At 41.7% G+C, this 19,335-nt stretch overlaps 1 protein-coding gene across 19 annotated transcripts in view; it reads left to right on the top strand.

The window, feature by feature from the left end:
* Positions 1 to 19,335, top strand: part of GRIP1 (glutamate receptor interacting protein 1) — a 333,614-nt gene that overhangs the window by 311,698 nt on the left and 2,581 nt on the right. For 5 of the 19 annotated variants that reach the window (XM_083399404.1, XM_083399403.1, XM_083399401.1 and 2 more), the window contains 10 exons: positions 527 to 596; positions 837 to 991; positions 4,190 to 4,367; positions 5,952 to 6,091; positions 6,683 to 6,868; positions 12,237 to 12,393; positions 15,571 to 15,673; positions 15,827 to 15,871; positions 17,670 to 17,903; positions 18,850 to 18,996. In XM_083399404.1, coding sequence (XP_083255530.1) covers positions 527 to 596; positions 837 to 991; positions 4,190 to 4,367; positions 5,952 to 6,091; positions 6,683 to 6,868; positions 12,237 to 12,393; positions 15,571 to 15,673; positions 15,827 to 15,871; positions 17,670 to 17,903; positions 18,850 to 18,996 — 1,415 coding nt within the window. The remainder of the gene's footprint in view (positions 1 to 526; positions 597 to 836; positions 992 to 4,189; positions 4,368 to 5,951; positions 6,092 to 6,682; positions 6,869 to 12,236; positions 12,394 to 15,570; positions 15,674 to 15,826; positions 15,872 to 17,669; positions 17,904 to 18,849; positions 18,997 to 19,335) is intronic. The other 14 variants (XM_083399411.1, XM_083399409.1, XM_083399419.1 and 11 more) reach the window with 6 other exon arrangements.

The following is a 19,335-nucleotide window of genomic DNA, read 5'->3' as shown; positions in this document are numbered from 1 at the left end:
GTTACCATTTATAATTTCAGCAGAGTACAGAATAGTGATCTGTTTTGGATACAGGTTTTCATTAAACAATAAACAAAAAAGCAACCCTGAAGTTATTTGTACGCAATATGATACAGAATATGCTATACATACTACCATTATATTTAAAACTGAGTTGTTTTTTAACAAAGAATACTTAGGAAAACATCCTTTAAAGGGTATAAGGAATTCCAGTTAAGTTTAATTTGTTTGCCATCTCAATTGATTTTTAAACTGAGGAATGCAGTATAGATTTTTATGAGATCAATTTTTATAACGCGAACTACTTTATCATCGCAAATACTTTGAAAAAAAGGGCATTGGAAAATGTCCAGAAAGATAAATGTCCAGAAAGATAAATGTGCATTTCTAGGAGTATTTGCTAGCATGGAAACATCCATGTATAATAAATATTGTACATAAAAGCATTAACATTGATTAGCATATGCTATATGGAGTTTTGAGAATTAATTTAAATGCAGATATGTCTGTGTATTACATATTTCAGCTCCATCTAGTCGAAAACCAGGGGACCCTCTTGTTATTTCTGATATTAAGAAGGGAAGTGTTGCACACAGGTGAGTGCTTTCAAGTCAGAAAAAAAGTTATGTTGCTTACTCTCACACTCCCTAAGTTTTTAAATGATCCATATTTCTAAATTAAGCAAATCCTTCCACTGGAGTAATGTTGTTTTTTAATCTCCACTATGTGTTTTTTAAAAAAATATTTCATTAAAAAAATAAAATCATTTGCATGAATAGATGTCTAGACAGCATGTACAAGTCATCAGTTTTGTAATGTGTCCCATTTGTTAACAGAACTGGAACATTAGAACTAGGTGATAAATTGCTCGCCATAGATAATATTCGACTAGACAACTGTTCCATGGAAGATGCAGTTCAAATCCTGCAGCATTGCGAGGACCTTGTAAAGCTCAAGATTCGCAAAGATGAAGATAACTCTGGTATTCACAGTGAGCTGGCTTAAAAACCTATTTATGTACATTTATAACCATTTGTGTTAGATGCCATCTCTGATGTATAATCAGTGGGTGTTCTTTAATATTATTTTTAAATATACAGAGAAAAGGCGCTATCCATATCAATACAGATATTTTTGTATTCCATGACTTACTTCCAAGATGCATGCAACATTAGAATATTCGTCATTGGCCCATGATAGGACTATGGCACAGCAGAGAGTCAGGCATGCTTGTTTCAGTGCCACTTCTGTATTTAAAGCAGAAATGTCACCCCACCCACCCTCCAGAATTTCAGACGTGATTTTGGCCCAGCTGTTTTAGAGGAGTAGCCTGTTTCTTTGGGACTCCTGGCAAAGCATGAAATCTTACTTCCCCATAACTTAATTAATACTCTAGTCCATACCCTCCTCCACAACAATATTAGACACGCTTAATCATCATACAAATGTACATTTGGAGCAAATTTTGTTCTCTTGTTTACTCACTCTAATATCACTTCTTTTTGGTTACCGTACATAAAAATTATTAGATTCTCAGTCACAGAAAGAGACCAGAGCATCTCTTTTGGCATTCTTAGCCTTAAGTTTTGTTGGGGAAACAGATGGTTCCCTTTACACAATTACGCTTTACTCCTATCAGTATTTTCCTTCTGAGACCCCCATGTATAGAGCAGTATATTATTATTATTATTATTATTATTATTATTATTATTATTATTATTATTTTATTATAATAAATACTAATTAAGATGATCCTAGTGCTCCCAGGTAACAGCGTCATAAGCAGAAAACTGAAGCTATTTAACACTTGCCATATTATCATCAGGTTTTCTATCTAAAAGGCAAATTCATAGCCACCCAAAGTCAGCCTGAATTAAAGCCCATGTCACCTGATTCCCTGACCTTTAGTATCTGCTCATTTCCAGTCCAATAACTATTATGATCCATCCCAATCTATGCTTGTTCAGAAGCGGCGTACAGGGCCTTCTGACGGTTACAAGGCCTGATATGTACATTTTAGTGTGAATTAAAGCAGTTAATAATTGCCAGCCTCTTCATTCCACGGCTAAATTAATACTTTGCATAGATTAAAAACATTTATTTTATAATACGGGGCGAATTGTGTGTAACTACATGACTACCAATTAAGGTCTGCTAGATGCACTTCATCTATTATGTGTGCTTAGTAAATTATCCTATTTAAATCTAGGTACAAAGACAGATTACAGTCATCATAAAACTAATATTTCTGTACAGTTTGTGTTAAGAACAATACTTCATTAAGTTGCTAGTCCATAAACTGTTGTCATAAATTATTATTTTTTAAGCTGTTGCATGAAATCAAAAGAAACATAATGTAAGCAATTAGGGGGGTGTGGGTAATTATGCACCCACCCACCGTTGCTGCTCTGCAGTGCCGTCTCTTAGGGTCTGGCATTCCAGCACCCGGAAACAAGCTGCATGCCCCTATGGAAAGGGATGGGGGGGTGCCAAGGCAAGAAGGCAGTCCTCCAGCCTAGAGGCACATGTTGGGGGAAGCAGGCTTAGTTTGAAAGACCCATATAATAACCAAGAGGGGAAAGAGAGACTGGAACCAGAAGTCTTGGCTTCTTGGGAAGTAGATGAGAGACAAGGGTTTCCCCAGTAACGGTGATGTAACTCTGGGGCACACAATAGCCAAGCTGGAAATCTTGTGTAGAGAAAACAATAAATTCCTACTGTAGTCACATATTAGGTAAAGGGACCCCTGACCATTAGGTCCAGTCGTGGCCGACTCTGGGGTTGCGGTGCTCATCTCGCTTTATTGGCCGAGGGAGCCGGCGTACAGCTTCCGGGTCATGTGGCCAGCATGACTAAGCCGCTTCTGGAGAACCAGAGCAGCGCACGGAAACACCGTTTACCTTCCCACCAGAGCGGTACCTATTTATCTACTTGCACTCTGACGTGCTTTCGAACTGCTAGGTTGGCAGGAGCAGGGACCGAGCAACAGGAGCTCATCCCATCGTGGGGATTTGAACTGCTGACCTTCTGATTGGCAAGTCCTAGGCTCTGTGCTTTAACCCACAGCGCCACCTCTTTACTAATCAGCCTATCTACTTTGCTGAGTCTCCCTGAAGCCTTTGTGGCTTTTAGGTATTGGGAGTGACAAGAATAATCAGGGACCACAACAGTTTTTAATGACACATATATAAATGTCTACTAAAATGATAGAATCGTTAGGTTTTAGTAAAGCGTTTTTACATGAAAATGTTACGGAAAAAGCAGCTGAGCCCACCACCGGCGCAAAGGAACAAACGAAACAGGAGATAAATGTGATCCTCCTATCTGTACACAGTCCCTAACATACACTAGGCTTCATTCATTCATAAGCTCCCTCCAGATCAGACCTGTGTGTCTGCCTTCTTGCTGTGAAAATGAAAAGTTGACCATATCCAGCTTCTTCTGCCCATGCACTCTCCAGTTCACACGCTCCACGAAGGGCAGGGAATTTTAATACCAAGCGCCACCCGCCAGATCGCAGGCTTTAGGCAACCTAAGTGCTGACCTTCACATCCTCCATGATTTAGCCCTTCCCATTTGAGCCCCAGGGTAGGTCAGCTAGCGAATGTTAACCCCATAATCCCCAAACACATAGACAAGCAGAAGTTTACATTTTCAAGCAATACAAAACAGACTATCAAAGCGATGTCCACGCAGCAATCCAAATAAGCAATGTTCATTTCTTTTGCACATACAGATGGCTGCCCAGCAGCAATTAAAAAAAAGTAGATAAGCAAATATGCCCACTTTCAAGTGTTCAAGTGACTGTTACTATTTTCACACAGAAAAGTATTTGCCAGAGACCTGATTTCTCCCCTTAGTAACCAAAACCTGTTTTATGAACTGGGGGGGGGGGGGGGGAATAACCTGGAAGATAAATGTTTCCATATTTTTTGCCTTGCGGTTGTCTCTGTTGTAGGGGAATGCATGAAGGTAAAAGTTCACTTGGGTCTAGTGTCAGGTTTTAAATCCTGGTTTTGCTTCAGTGGATGGGAAGGAGATTTGATGTTGTTGCCCATGAAGTCAAGTGTAGGCTTCAGAATTGAAGTGGCTAAGATATGTATTTGAGGCATGAAGCTTTTAGGATGCACACTGTGGTTTCTGATCATTTGTCTGAATGTATTATTCTTTTCATTCCTTCTTTCATAAGAGACCAATTGCATCCTCTTGGCATGTATTGCAGATGAACAAGAGAGCTCAGGAGCAATTATTTATACTGTCGAGCTCAAGCGTTACGGAGGACCTCTTGGGATCACTATTTCTGGTACTGAAGAGCCCTTTGATCCTATTATCATTTCAAGTCTTACTAAAGGTGGACTAGCTGAAAGGTAAATTGAAATAAAGATATTCATAGTTCTGCTATTTACTGTGTTCATTCATGTGTGACAATTCATTCAGTCATATGCAATCATTCTTCCTTAGAAATCTGTCTGTTCTCCACAATTCATAGCAAATGAAATACTTAATGATGTTCAGTCTTTTTTTGCTGGTGTTATGATATGAGGCTGTTGTTAAATCTAGAACATAGTTTTGCAATAGTTATTGTCACCATAAATCACCTAGAGAAAGCTTCAGGCATGCTTACCTTGTGATATTAATAACTTAAAGAAAAAAGGTGTTGCATTCTTCTTATATCTTTGTATATACAGTGCTACATGTTTTTGCCTGTCTAGCTATATTTACCATATGTGACATATATACAATGTGCTAACCGTTACATCTTCCTCATTCCCTCTTTATTGTCTTTTAAAACCCCACGTACTAATAAGCATTGCTGTGCCAGGATAGGATCTTGAAATTTTCCTAGCAATTCGTAAACCAAATATAGCACTTTTTCTGAGGGCAGTCATTGGGAGAAACATTTGTAACCCCATTTAATTTGAAGCCAGTAGAATTCTAAAGGTGAATAGCAATCTCTTGCTGAAATGAGAACGGGGAAGGATTTTGGAACCTGTGTTGAAACAAGGTGGTCAAAATGCAGAGCAATCTATTGGGCAGTTCTGGTGTGTGTGTGTGTGTGTGTGTGTGTGTGAGAAAAAGAGTGAGAAGGGTGGTCCTGCTTCCTGAAAGCATCTAGGCTTGCCCTATCAGAAAACTGTGGGGTCTGGATGCAGAGGATCAAAGACTGCATGTGTTACGTGTCCTTGTTCTGCTGCTGCAAGAATCTCTGGTTAATTCCCTCCTGAAAATCATGTTCTTCTGGTGATTGATAAAATACCGCCCAGTTCTGCCACCTGGCAATAGGACTGCAAAATGGTTTTGGAAGAGCCTTGGTAAAAATATGGGAGTTACAGGTAGCTACAGTGGAGAACTCACCTGAAGGTGAATAAGTAGTTTTTCAGGAGTTGTGAACTGAAACTGTGAACTGAGTTGTGTCATGATGATTGTCCAGGCATGTCAACAGATAGGTTCTAACTAAGTTGTCCATCCTAATATGCTCCCTAACTACAGTTGTGGCCCATTTAATCCATCTATCAGGATATCCACCTTAATTTACTTCAACTGATCATGTGAAAGCATTGTGATGGTTTGTGCTATCATTGCCTTTTGCCTGTTGAATAGAAAACATCAATATTTGCAGGTACTAAGAAAGGAGTTTCAGTAAGCCTTCTGAATGTGGAGCTTTAATCCATGGCATTGTCATGTTGAAAGAAATGATGGGTTGTTGTTGTTGTTGTTTCTTGGATGTCAATTGGTTCTCCTACCAGCTCTGAAAACAAAGATGGCCTGGTGATCTAAATAGCCTTAGCAGCAAGAATGACTAAGTAGCTCCATTCATCTTACACACTTTAAATTAAATGTGAAACCCGAGGAAAAACTGCAGACACTTTTGCTTATCTCGTATATGTTAAATGTTTGGCTCAGTTTCCTTTTTACTGAACTTTCCATGTTTTATTTAACTCATGTTTCAGGACAGGTGCAATTCATATCGGAGACCGAATCTTAGCAATAAATAGCAGCAGCCTGAAAGGAAAACCTTTGAGCGAAGCCATACATTTGTTACAAATGGCAGGAGAAACAGTCACCTTGAAAATCAAAAAGCAGACAGATGGTGAGTGTTGTGTCAGGTATTTCACAGGGGCCCTTTCTACAACCATCAACAATGCATACGTTCATGAAAATGGTGTTTGGGTCATTGGAACGCAGAAACAAATGCACAGGTACAAGAATGGTTCAAGAGAAGCACTTGAAGGTCTACGAGATATTTGCCGTCACCAGTGCAGTAATGGAGTCAAACAAAAAGAGAGTCAATTATCTCTTTACAACAGTAGTGTTACAGTCAAAATTTGGGAAGTAATAAACTACTCATTTGGACTCCTGTGGGTCATTCAAAGAAAAAAAGAAAAGTATTAAGTAACAAACCCTACACAGAAATGAACATTGAACAAAAAGCAGAGGTACAGATCAGAGCCAAGCCCAAGTTTATGAAGGATGTAGACAAAGTGGAAATCATGAAATTACAACAAAAGGTTTTTAAAGCCATTATGGGGGAGGGACCCAAAAAACCCACCCCCAGCTCATGCAGTTTGTTTCTCTTAGTTTTCTTGCTTGCAGAACGTCCCTCCATGCAAATGAAGCTGCATATCTATCTGATTTTCCAACAAAGTTTTAATCTTTTTTCCTACCATTTAATTCCTTTCAGCATCAAGTCCCAAGAAGTTTCCGGCCTCTGGTCACCTAAATGAATTGAGTGATGCTGAAGATGACACAGCCACCACACAGAAGCCAGGCAAACTGTCAGAAATATACTCCACTACCGTCCCAAGCGTAGATAGTGCTGTGGAATCATGGGATGGCTCTGGAATGGATAACAGCTATGGAAGTCAAGGTGGGTTCGTGCATATCAACCGGCACATGTCACGTGGGAAACCACTCCATTGGAAAACCTTCCAAGCCAACTTTGTTGTGTCTCAACTGTGCCGCCTCTGTCTCATTGAGACAGCGCCCTTTAGCACACACTGCTGCCTCTTGCATTCAGCTAACCTTGGTCTCACTCTTTCACGACACTGTGACAGGTTATAAAGCATATATCAATATACTAACAGCCTTCTGCTAGTTTTACTGATGTCTGAATAGCCAGTCCATAGCTCATCCACAGCTAAATGGGTTTATCCTTCAAGCTTAGATTAATAAAAGATGCAGAACACATTGAAGGTGTTCATTAATTTGAACATCTGAGGTGCATTCATTGTGATTTTTAAGCTGGCTATGGTAAAGATTTATTGTAAACTGCCAAAGGGGGAGCATAAAGAGATTATTCAGTGATTTGTTACCCTTTTGTTTCTCCTTCATCCCTTGACATTAAGATGTCAGAGGGCTTTCAGAATAATAACTGGTTTTAGGAAAGGTTTTGAAGGGAGGGGAGGAAGAACCAGAATGGATTTTCTTTTACCTCTTCAAAGATCCGTGCTTGTTTTTTAGTATTTCACCTTTATTTTAAGCACTGTCATTTAAATCTCAGGGTAAAACTTTTAGCCCTGGAAGTGCAGGTTTTTATAAACATCCTGGGTTGGAAAAATGAGGACTTCTAAAAAAAATCATATTTTACATTGGAATATCAAACAGAGCACAATGGCATTCAAATGCCAACTAGAGAAGTCATTGTTTCAAAGATAAATATTCTCCTTCCCTTACACATTTTGCACATTCCTTCAGAAGTATTTTTGGACCCACTCACCCAGTAACTCTCTGCTGCACAAGAAGATGCAACGTGTTCTTGGCCACATGATCATATGAAGATCATAGAAACATACCTGCACACCAAGACATCTCAGCCACCAAGCTCATGAGAATTGCTGTCGCTGTGTCTGCATTAAGCCCCCTTCTGCTTCTCCATGTGTTTTGAGACACATGCATGGCAGGCTGTGAAGAGTTCCCAACAGATCTCTCCAACACAGCAGCAAATAAGTTTCAATATATGTAAGCGCAGAATGATGCACATCAGGGCAAAAGGACACACACTCCTAACTTCACATTCATGCTCAACTAGTTGTGACCATCTAGGAAAAGGATACTGAGGTTATGGTGGATTACTGAGTGAGAAGGTCAACTAGCAGTAGTAAAAGCAACATATTCCATATTAAATAGTTTACAGAATGTATTGCCACAAGATGTTGCATTGGTCATTACCTTACATGGCTTTAAAGGGGTATTTGTGGAAGATAGGTCTATCTGTGGCCATTGGCCACAATAGCTCAATGGAATCATTGTAGCTCTTCAGGAGATGGAGAAATTGCTGGGTTAGATAGTGGGATGGATTGTTTGCTTCATGCTTTACGTCTGGAAAGATCTGATTTGTCACTATGGGAAGCATAATGTTAGTCTATATAGACTTCTAGTGGAGTGGATGACCAAATCAGCTGCTGCGCAATGTTTATCTTCTGTAATAGGAAATGCAATAATTCTTTCTTTGTTGTTGGCCTATGGGTGAACTAATGTTGGGCACTTTCAGTAATGATCTTTCGTTTATTGCATAGCTTGACACTGGAAGCAACTGTCATTTTCTCTTTTGCAAAGTTCCTTTGGAATCCATTTTATCCTAGCAAGAAAAATGCTCAAGTTTCCTCCTTAAACATTGTTAAAACAGGGCAGGGGCAAAAGAGCTTGAAAGTGAAATACGAATACTTTGAAGCTCAGAACAAGCAACTAAAGCTATTCTTTAACAGCAGTAGTAGAACGAAACATCGTATGTAATGTTGGGTATCTGATTTCATGTCAGGGAAAATTCCCAGTTGTAAAAAAAAAATATTTAGCAATTTCATTTTTGCTAGACGTTGTGTAGTTAGTCTTTCCTTTGAATTCTACAAATATAAAATGTTGCTATATTTTTAATTTTTAAGAGCAACAATTTGATTTATTTTTATTTGTGTGCCAGAACTCACTGTTCTGCTGTCATTCCCCATCCCTTCTGAGGAAGGCAAGTCTCAGCATGCAGCCATCATTTAGTTTGCACGACAGTAAGCAGCACATGAATCACACATAATCCCTGCAGACCCGTTTGTTCATCTGTCTGAAAAACTAATGAAATATTGAGCTGTGAATATTTTATTAAACGAAAATAGTTCTGTAAAATCTCCAGGAATGGTCAGCAACCCATCATGGGCAGCAGTAGACATTTTGGTGCAGGTCAGGAGAGGGGAGTGTACAAGCCTGGATAATAGAAATTCAACTCAATTCAGTAGTTCAAGTATAAGGTTGTGCATGGGCGAGGGGGCAACTATTAAGTATTTTTATATCACCTGCCCTGATAAATCATTAGATAAAAAAAGATTGAGGAGGGGAGAGTTTTTGTTTATCTCAAAATGACTACCCAAGAGCGAATTTCAAAGAACTCATGCCATGTCATAAGGTACGAAATGTGTTGATATCTACACATCTTAGAAAAGTGTGGCATTTCCAAAACTGTCAGTCTTTTGGGCAACTGCTGGGGCCTTTAAGCAAGTGCTATCCCATCGCCCCAACTCTTTTCTGTCACCATAAATAACATCATACTATATATTGGTGAAACTAGCTGCATCTGTTGGGAAATTATGTACATAATTTCAGCCTATGTAGTCTGATTGAGTTTGTTAGTGTTGGCCTTCTTCTTTGACCCCTCCCAAAAGGAGTAAGTGAACTATTAACGATGTCATAAGCTACGTGACTGAAGCCGGTACCACTTGGTAGAAACTACCTTCATGCATTGTGAAATGGTCTGATTTGGAGTGGCCCCCTATGAAACAATAGGATTGTTTCACAGGGGGCCACTCCAAATCAGACCGTTTAATGTGGACCATTTTCCATGGTGGTGACAATTTCCATTGCACTGAACTGGAGCATCTTGGATCTTGCATCTGAAATTATCAACCACCTTAGCAATAAAGTAAAGAGAACCCCATTTTGGTTTGTGCAGATCCATGAATTTCTGCAGCCTTCCTTTATTGAGATACTATTGGTATATATACCAGGCTTCCTCAACCTTGGTCCTCCAGATGTTTTGAGACTACAATTCCCATCATCCCTGACCACTGGTACTGCTAGCTAGGGATCATGGGAGTTGTAGGCCAAAAACATCTGGAGGGCCGAGGTTGAGGAAGCCTGGTATATAGCCATTTTCATATATTTAGACAGGTGGAAACTTATTTATTTGTCCAGTCCTTTGGAACCTAATGGTGTTGATACAGGTCAGAATTTAGTGCTGTTTTTTTTATAATGGAGGTATGATTGTATTCTGCTTTGTATTATATTTTATATAGCTGCTTATATTTATGCTGTGTTGCAAGCCACCTTGTGCCCCAGTTTTGTGGAAAGGGTGAGGTATCATTGGCTCCACATATCACTACCTTACAGACTCACCTAATAATTGGGAAATGTGTTGTTTGAGGTTGAAGTATGAGTGGGGAATAGTCAAATCTGCGAGCAGCTGAGTTGATGGATAGTTCCTGCCTTGTGCTGCACTAGATGGCTTTACAACCCTTTCTATACTGATCTTCTATTTTTCTCATTAAGTATTTAACATTGCATCAAGCCGACAGCTTGAATGAGTTACTTTAGTACAGCAGTTCCCCTCCACCACATACAAATGGGAATCCTCTGTTCTGCAGTCTTTGCTTTTAGTTAAACTGCCCTGAGAATATAATGTGCTACAGCCTGCACAGATCCTCTCAGGTATTTTGTCTATGGCCAAAGTTGTGTAAAGATGGAAGTGCTTACACTGGCAAGTCATTAGCATAGGAAGATGATAGTTTTCAAGACAGCTCATTATTTTATCTCACAGCTTATAAGAGCCATTATAAAAAGATGCCCTTGGTTTTTCACCTTGCTGTTTCCATTTCAGTTTTTGAAGTATTGGCTGGTTTCTGTCCAACTTTTCCAGTTCAGATTCAGTCCGTGTCTTTTCCTAATGGAGATAAACTTAATACTTGCTAAACAGGATAACCTGATAACCATGTTCCCAGTACAGTGGTACCTCTGGTTAAGAACTTAATTCGTTCCAGAGGTCCGTTCGTAACCTGAAACTGTTCTTAACCTGAGTTAAGCTAATGGGGCCTCCTGCTACCACTTTAGTTACTGGGGCCTCCTCCTGCTGCTGCCGTGCCGCCGGAGCACGATTTCTGTTCTCACCCTGAAGCAAAGTTCTTAACCCAAGGTACTATTTCTGGGTTAGTGGAGTCTGTAACCTGAAGCGTCTGTAACCTGAAGCATCTGCAACCCGAGGTACCACTGTAATCTGTAGTGCAAGTACAGTTTAGGTGACCTTTGTTTTGGTTGTGATATGGCCTATATATTTCCCCCCATATTATCTATGGTTTCTACATACTCCCAGTTCTGCAGTATTCTCTGCTTTTCAGGATCCCCATCCTACCAAGAAGCTTGCACACCACAGCATGTTTTTACTGTGTGTGAGAACCTGTGATGGTAGTGCAAGACTACTTTAGCAGAGATGCTTCCCTCTTATCTGTTCCCTAGCCCAGCAAAATGGGATACTACTATTGAGCCAGAACACTGCAAGCAGCAACTAGAGAGAAGGGGCTGCTCCTTATCTGCCCTTCACATGAATGCCTAGAGAAATATTACCTATTCTGTGTCCCCAAGACTGCTAATGGATCAAATGGAAGTCTGCACCCTGTTATCAATTGCATTTCATTTATAATGGAGCGCCAAAATGTCAGTATTTTAGGGCATTACCAAAAAATGTAGTATGTCAGCATTGGTTGCTTTACATCTCCAATGAATAATAACATGTGCAAATAAGGGGCGTTGGTGTTTAGTACCACCAAAATATATTTATAGAAACTTTCTTTTAAGCTCGTGCAGAGAGTTTGTTGTGTGACATGCTGCATTCCCAGACTCTGACTGGAATATATTGCCTTGTTTCTTTGTTATAATTACTCTGCTACGAGTTCTTTGATATCATCTATGTCAGGTCATTTCTTTATCACAGATTGAGAAGGCAAGGTGAGCTACACTTTTGAGACTCAGTGAAGAATTGGATGTTGGTTCAAATCTGTCTGTTTCCTAGATAATTCTGAGCAACTCTCACGGCCTCAGTTCCACATGCATGAAATGGGAACAAGGATGGCTTTAGCTCACATAATTGCTGGAAGAACAATGAAATAAGTTAAAAGACATTGTGTTATTAGGGGTGCAATGTAGTGTTATAAAATACTTTCTTCGTTTAAAGCATCGCAGTTTTACAAATATGGTTAATCTTTTAGGTCCCAATTATCAGGCTTCAGGATACAACTTCAACACATTTGAATGGAGGAGTCCAAAACAAAGGAGCAGTTTATCCCCTCCCAACAGGCCCCGAACCAACCCCTTCCACAACACAGGGCTAAGTGATGACGAATGGGATAAACCAGTCGCAAGCAGGTATGTTTTGCGCCTGTTGCTCAATTTATCTTTGCAGCAGCAGCAGCAATGTTCTTTGTGAGTACATACACCACTTGCCTGAGCTCAAAACACCAGTTGCCAGTTTATCCTCTCACTACTGAGATATTTACAGTTCATGCTGCATGAGATTTATTAGGTTAGGTTAGTGACATTCATGAAAGGTTATGATGCTGAAAGCAATACATGTGCACTCGGTGAAATTCTATGCGTAAAAGGATAGATCATTGGTTCTTGTTAATGCAACAATTAAACTGGAAATAGGTCCTTACCCACCCCCAATCCTTTGAATGTTGCAAGAGTCTTTCGTTTCCCTAATCTTCTTCCACGCACATCAGCATTTGACATAAATGTAGTTTCGTACACACGCATCTTTGTAGGGACTGGTTCTTCATTATCTATGTGTACTGTGGTTGCAATTTCACATGGTCAGTAGCCATGGTGCCCCTTTAAGAAAGGGGAGCCATGTGGGACAAGGGGATGAAGCAGCCCCTTAGAGCCCAACCATCTGGTGTGATCTCCCCTTCTGAAATGTTACCAATGACAATGCAATTCTTGTCAAGGCTTCACCCATCTTGGGGAGGCTCTGGCCAGGAAACGTTGTGTCTAACCAAGAGAGAATAAGTCAATGGCTTGACCCCTTATTTTGCAGAGTAAGCAAAAGGCATGGAGAAGAATTTGCCCAAAGCACAGGTGATGGCAACAGATCCATGTTTTTATAGATGAATGGGGCAACAGACCCACTTTTCAAGTGGGTTGGGTGCAACTTAAAGGGCTAAGGGGACACATGAGTGTGAGTGCTGAACCCCAAACCCTCCACCAGGGATTTTGCTCCCAGTTAGGTTCACTTCCAGCATAGAGCCTAACTGAGATGTAAGCCCACCTAGGAGAGAAGCACTGGGGGGAGAGGGTTCGGCATTCCTCACCCACTCGCCCCACTGGCTCTTTAAATTGCACCCTATCCCCTGTGCAGACCCACTTTGAAGAACATGGGGTTTGCCACTGTCCCACATAAGGTAAAGGTAGCCCTGACCATTAGGTCCAGTCGTGGCCGACTCTGGGGTTGCGGCGCTCATCTCGCTTTACTGGCTGAGGGAGCTGGCATACAGCTTCTGGGTCATGTGGCCAGCATGACTAAGCTGCTTTGCCGTTTACCTTCCCACTGGAGTGGTACCTATATATCTACTTGTACTTTGATGTGCTTTTGAACTGCTAGGTGGGCAGGAGCAGGGACTGAACAGGAGCTCACCCTGTTGCGGGGATTCGAACTGCTGGCCTTTTGATCAGCAAGTCCTAGGCTCTGTGGTTTAACCCACAGCGCCACCTGTGTCACTGTCACACATAGTTTGTGTTAAAAAAAATCAATAGAATTTCTGTGCTTTGGTTCCCAGTTTACTTGCCGTACTTCAGAGAATTGCCTGACTCTGCTGGCCTTAGAAGAGTTTTGCTGTAACCCTCAGACAGGCAGCATTATTGCTAGTTTCTCCAGCTGACCTACAGTCTAATCAATAGTCTCAGAGAACACATGGAAAGTGTTACTAGCGATTACAGCGTGACTTGAATAATTCCTCTGCCCTCCCCGCCAAAACACACACACACTGTCCCAAACCATTATCTCCAGTGTCCTCGTGGGAAACGACTTGCTGCACTGTTTTTTTTATCACTTTGGACTCATGAATCCATGATAAACCTAAAGGAAGGTGCCCTAGTTTGTCTCTGCTGATAATGAAGATGCTCAGTTGCAACTGAACCTGATCCAAAACCTGGGGTAAATAGCACTAAAACCCACACATCTGTTCCTCCAGCTGATGCCAAGTCAATCAGAAGCTTATTTTCTGAGTTAATGATTCCCACACATGCATCCAGAAATGGATACTAATTTTTCCCTCCACACGCAGCCAGTCTCTCTGCATGGCCTGAGATTTCTAAGCATTCATGCAGTTTCTGCTTGGTTTGGAGAACCGTAGGGTGCCGCCATATTGTTAGACAACTTTGGCGAGTGGTAGGTTGGATGCAAAGCAGAGGCATACTTACCCCAGCAGGCACATGCCAAGAAAAGTCCATGTGCTAATCTAGTGGTTGGCTAATGCACGACTTGGGCAAATCTGGGCCTAGGTTCTGGCTAGCACATCTTAAAATGTGGATTGAAGGAATGGTGATCAAATATGGATTGATCCCTGATGGTGATGGGTGGGGAGACTGCACGTTTCTAATGTAAATATTTTACAGATATTGGGGGGACTGAACAATCCTGTGGCTGGGAATCTGCAGGCCCTAAGCTCTGTCCCTGATTTGCCAGCAGTTGCTCCAAATCACCCAAACCTTTCCCAGTTCTGGGAAGGCAAGGAGAAAACAGAAAAGGGAGCAATCTCTTTCCTGCCTTTTCCCTTCTCCCACTTGTCAGTAGGAGGGAAATTGCTTGTGCCAGATCCTGTCCTTGGATAGATTTCCCGAATGTTTGTAGCCGTTGCTACAGAATTGAGGGGTCCCCCTCCTCCATTGCACCTACACACCAACACAACTCCATTCTATTTATGGAGATGCATAGACTCTACTTCTGCAGCAGAGCCTAGGAGCCTTTGCACATGGAGGCATTTTTTTCAGCTAAGGCAGTGGATCTGGACTTCAGAAGAACCCCCCTGCCTTATCCTAATACCCCTCAGCCACTGAACCAGTGAGTGTGGGATTGTACCCTAAATCTGCATTAGGTGAATTCGGGAATCTATCTTAAGTGTGGGAGTGGCAATTCCAGTCGTCACTGATAATTGTAAGGAGCGAGAGGCTGTTCTGTTTCTTCCAGTTTAGTTTATGCGCACCATTAATCTTGCATCTTCCTTTCCCTCACAAATGTGCCTGCATGTGCAACCTCACCATTCATAGCAGCTCTTAAGCATGAATTAGCCATGAAGATTGCTGCAATAAAAGTAGGCCGGGGTTTGTGTGAAGTTTTATTTACAGACCGCTTGTAAATTCTCGGGTTAATTAAGCCCCCGTGTTGTGCGCCAGTAATCGCGCTCCTTCTCCACAGCCCTGTCTAAGCTTGCTTGCTTCCTGCCCATGCTCACCCTTAAGTCTGGTTTTGTTGCTGTAAACCATTCCTATGAAGTACACTGCCGTGTTGCCTTTGCCACTTAAGCAAACCTTTCTCTATGAATCCAGCTTTGCAGGTGCCCCCGAGACTGACCAGGAGGAAAATTTCTGGTCTCAAGCACTGGAGGACTTGGAGACTTGTGGACAGTCAGGAATTCTGAGGGAATTAGAGGTAGAAAAATAAATAAATCTTAATCCCGTCACAATATACCAATTTCTTTTTCAATTAACACTCATTTTTTTGTTTTCCCCCCTCTATTTTTTTTTTCTAAGTTTGCATTAATCTCACAAATTCATTTTAAAGCTTTAACCCCCCTTTCCACAGGACAAGGCTGACAGGCGTCTGTGTTTGAGAAACATGACTCTCTTGGTACCTACCCTTTATGTTTATATTTTGCTTGTGCAGCTGCCTCCCCTGATTTCCCCCTAATCAAGCTGTTTTCTTTCATGGAATTGCTGCTGAAATGATACAAGCGTGTTATGTGTTCAAAAGCTTCTCCTGTGCTACTGCTGGCTGCACCTGTTTGCAGGCTTATTTTTCCTAGGCAGCAGCGCATCCCATTCTCTTCCAGCTGCTTTTTACACAAGGTTTCCTTGGCATGTATCTCTTGCAACAAAACTGAATCTGAATTAAGGGGAACATAAACGAAAAGCAACTTTGCGAGTTTTAAAATTGGGAGTCACCTGATGAGCCAAGACAACTGCAATGAATTCCACATTAACTTCCCACCTAGAGATTTACTTTTTTAAAAAAGACAACTCTTTGTTTAAAGTTGCCTGCATGTTCCTTAATTACACCAAAAATGAATATAACTTAAAATAGTTTTAACGTTTCGAAAGGGCAAGTTCTCAAAAAAATTTCTTTTATGTTCTTTTAAATTCCTTGCGTTGCAAAAACCGGCAGAGTCTCATTTTCATTTTTATGTCATACTGAAGTCCCTTAGCAACCACAAGGAATGTGAATGGCATAGCTGGGTAAAACTCATGGAGCTCGAGTGGATTGCGCAGCCTCAGAATTATGGCTTCCGTATTGCACGTCTGTTTACTTTCATGTGGACCTGATCGAAGTTTAATTGCCATTCGGAGGAACGTAAGGGAAAGCTCTGTCTAAAGGCATGGTACCTCGGGCTTCTCTTGCCAAATTCCTTCCTGGCAGCACAGCAAATGGATATGGAAATAGATAACGGGAACAAATGTTTCAGTAGGTTGATAATTCCCCATTTTAAAGATGACATGGTGGGTTGTTTTTGTTGATTTTTTTTTTTAAGAAAAGGTGAAAAATGAATTGGGCATTTGCTTGCCCTAATTGTGCTCAGCTGCTTCGTTGGCATCTCTGCAACCAGGAAGCAGCTGTGCAAAATTGCATTGCAGAAACAAGACCCTTGTTTCCCATCAATCCAACCTTGTTTGGACCCCTCTCAAAGCAGTTCACTTTTCAGTATTGATCAACTGACTGGCACTGTCAGTGAGCCCCACTTGCTCATGAACAATTGGGAGCTTGCTTTGAGCTCCCGTTTGCTCCTTTAGAGCCATGTCTTGACATCACGTAAGACGTCAGCAAATGGAGAAAGCCTCGCGGGCCAAATTGGGTCCAGTGCCAGATCTAAGTAGGCCTGCCAGTCAATTTCCCAAACCTGTGCTAAGTAGCCTTCCCATGAGTTCTCATCAAAGATATTGCTGCTTCTTTTGTTGACTTGCTTTGTTCTAATACCTCAGATCTGCAAAAATGCTGCCTATTGTAGCATTCATTATATTTAGGATAAACTAATTCTGCACGTGCCAGGATTAATTTAAATAACAAAATAGCTTTTAGGGTAAAGAAATTTTGCCAGCAAATATTTTTGTAGTCCACTTTTGTTCCTCTGGTGGCCAGGCATGACTACGGCCGGTCATTGTAACTCACCAATTATAGAAGCTGTCACCCCCCCCCGTCCCCCGCAGATTGGATAAAAATGTCATCCAACAACCTTTTTCATCAAGTACATTTTTCAGAGGACTCCCACTCAAATTGTCCATCTATCCTCAAGCCATTTGCTGTGCTCTGAAGTGACTTGTGTTCTGGCCAAGACAACAGAATAGATGCTGCTGCCTTTAGTTACAGCCTCATCTTCTGGGTGTGTTTTTTTTACTATGTCATGTATGATAAAAAAATGTTGTTAACGCTACAGGCAACCATTATGTCAGGGAGCACCATGAGTCTGAACCATGACAACCCGCAGCATCGCAGCCACCTGGGGAGACAAGCCAGCTTCCAGGAACGAAGCACTTCGAGGCCTCATTACAGCCAGACGACCCGTAGCAATACGTTGCCTTCAGATGTGGGAAGGAAGTCTGTAGCTTTGCGGAAGATGAAGCAAGAGATGAAAGAAATTATGTCACCAACTCCTGTGGAGTTACACAAGGTGAGTTGGTGCACCGTCCGGTTTCTCCCCTTCTGACAGTAATCTTGCACAGAGCAGATGACCGTCTTCTTCTTCTTTGGTGATCACTCATGGCCGAGTAAGACTGTCTTCCATGAACGCGGTCTTAACAGTGAGTCTGTAAGTGACTGTGGCGGCCATTTTTTGATCCACACATCCTTCCACAGTGGGGACATAGGTTTCCAGGCAGGTGGGTGTTTGCCAAAACGTGCCTTCCTCTTAGCACGTTTCTCCCTTTCGTCCTGAGTTTGAGCATCCCAATTGGATGGCAGTCTGCCTCTACTGCAGAGCTTTCCCAAACTTTCATGTTGGTGATACCGAGGGGGAAGGTTCACTTAGCTTATTAAGCTGAAGGACGAGCATCCAAACTGGACCATAATACAGAGTTTAGACAACAAAGCAAGACAATATAATGAGATACTCATTTCTTTGAGAGATGAAGAAAAGCATATTTGTTAATAGAAGACAATAGCAACGTGGGACTATAAAACGGCGGGGATGGGGGCCTGTGGCTCTCTAGATCTAATGGGACTGCAACTACCATCATTGCGAATTGGTAGACATGTTGGCTAGAGCTGGTGAGAATTGGCATCCAACAACATTGGGGAGGGGGGGAGCACAGGTTCCCCACTCTTGCATTAAACGGCGTTTCTGTGCTCTGCTCTGGTTCGCCAGAAGCAGCTTAGTCATGGTGGCCACATGACCCGGAAGCTGTATGCCAGCTCCCTCGGCCAATAAAGCGAGATGAGCGCTGCAACCCCAGAGTCGTCCGTGACTGGACCTAACAGTCAGGTGTACCTTTACCTTTACCCACACACTACAGCTAACTATTTGGGGGGAGGGGACATGGAAAGATGGAGCAGAACGGAGCTTCCATAATCTTTATAATGCAGACCTCAGATTATCTTTGCTTTCCCCTTCCCTACAGGTAACTTTGTACAAGGATTCAGATATGGAGGACTTTGGGTTCAGCGTCTCCGATGCCTTATTGGAAAAAGGCGTGTATGTTAAAAATATTCGGCCAGCTGGACCTGGAGATGTGGGAGGGTTGAAGCCATATGACAGACTGCTCCAGGTAAGAGTGAACCATACTAACATAGAAAAGCCGTAACAAGGGCATGGGGTTTTTTTGTAGAACAGAAAGCATTCTGCAGTCAAGTTCAGCATTCACAGTAGTGGAAACTGTATTTGAAACTCAGTTGCACAGCTAAGTTCAGCTCCCTCATTCATCGTGTACTGTGAACTGAATGATAGGGAAGACACACACACACACACACACACACACACACACTCGATCTATGAATTAAGGGCAACATATCGTAAAGACAATAATCATCAAATGCTGAAAAGCTGCAAGCCTAGGTTCACTCACTTGACACAAAGTCCTGTCGAACACAGTGGAACTTACTTCTCA

Source organism: Podarcis tiliguerta (assembly GCF_965153285.1).
Source record: "Podarcis tiliguerta genome assembly, chromosome: 10".
NCBI lineage: Eukaryota > Metazoa > Chordata > Lepidosauria > Squamata > Lacertidae > Podarcis > Podarcis tiliguerta.
Note: the sequence above shows the minus strand (reverse complement) of the source record. Positions and strands in the feature narration are given on the sequence as shown.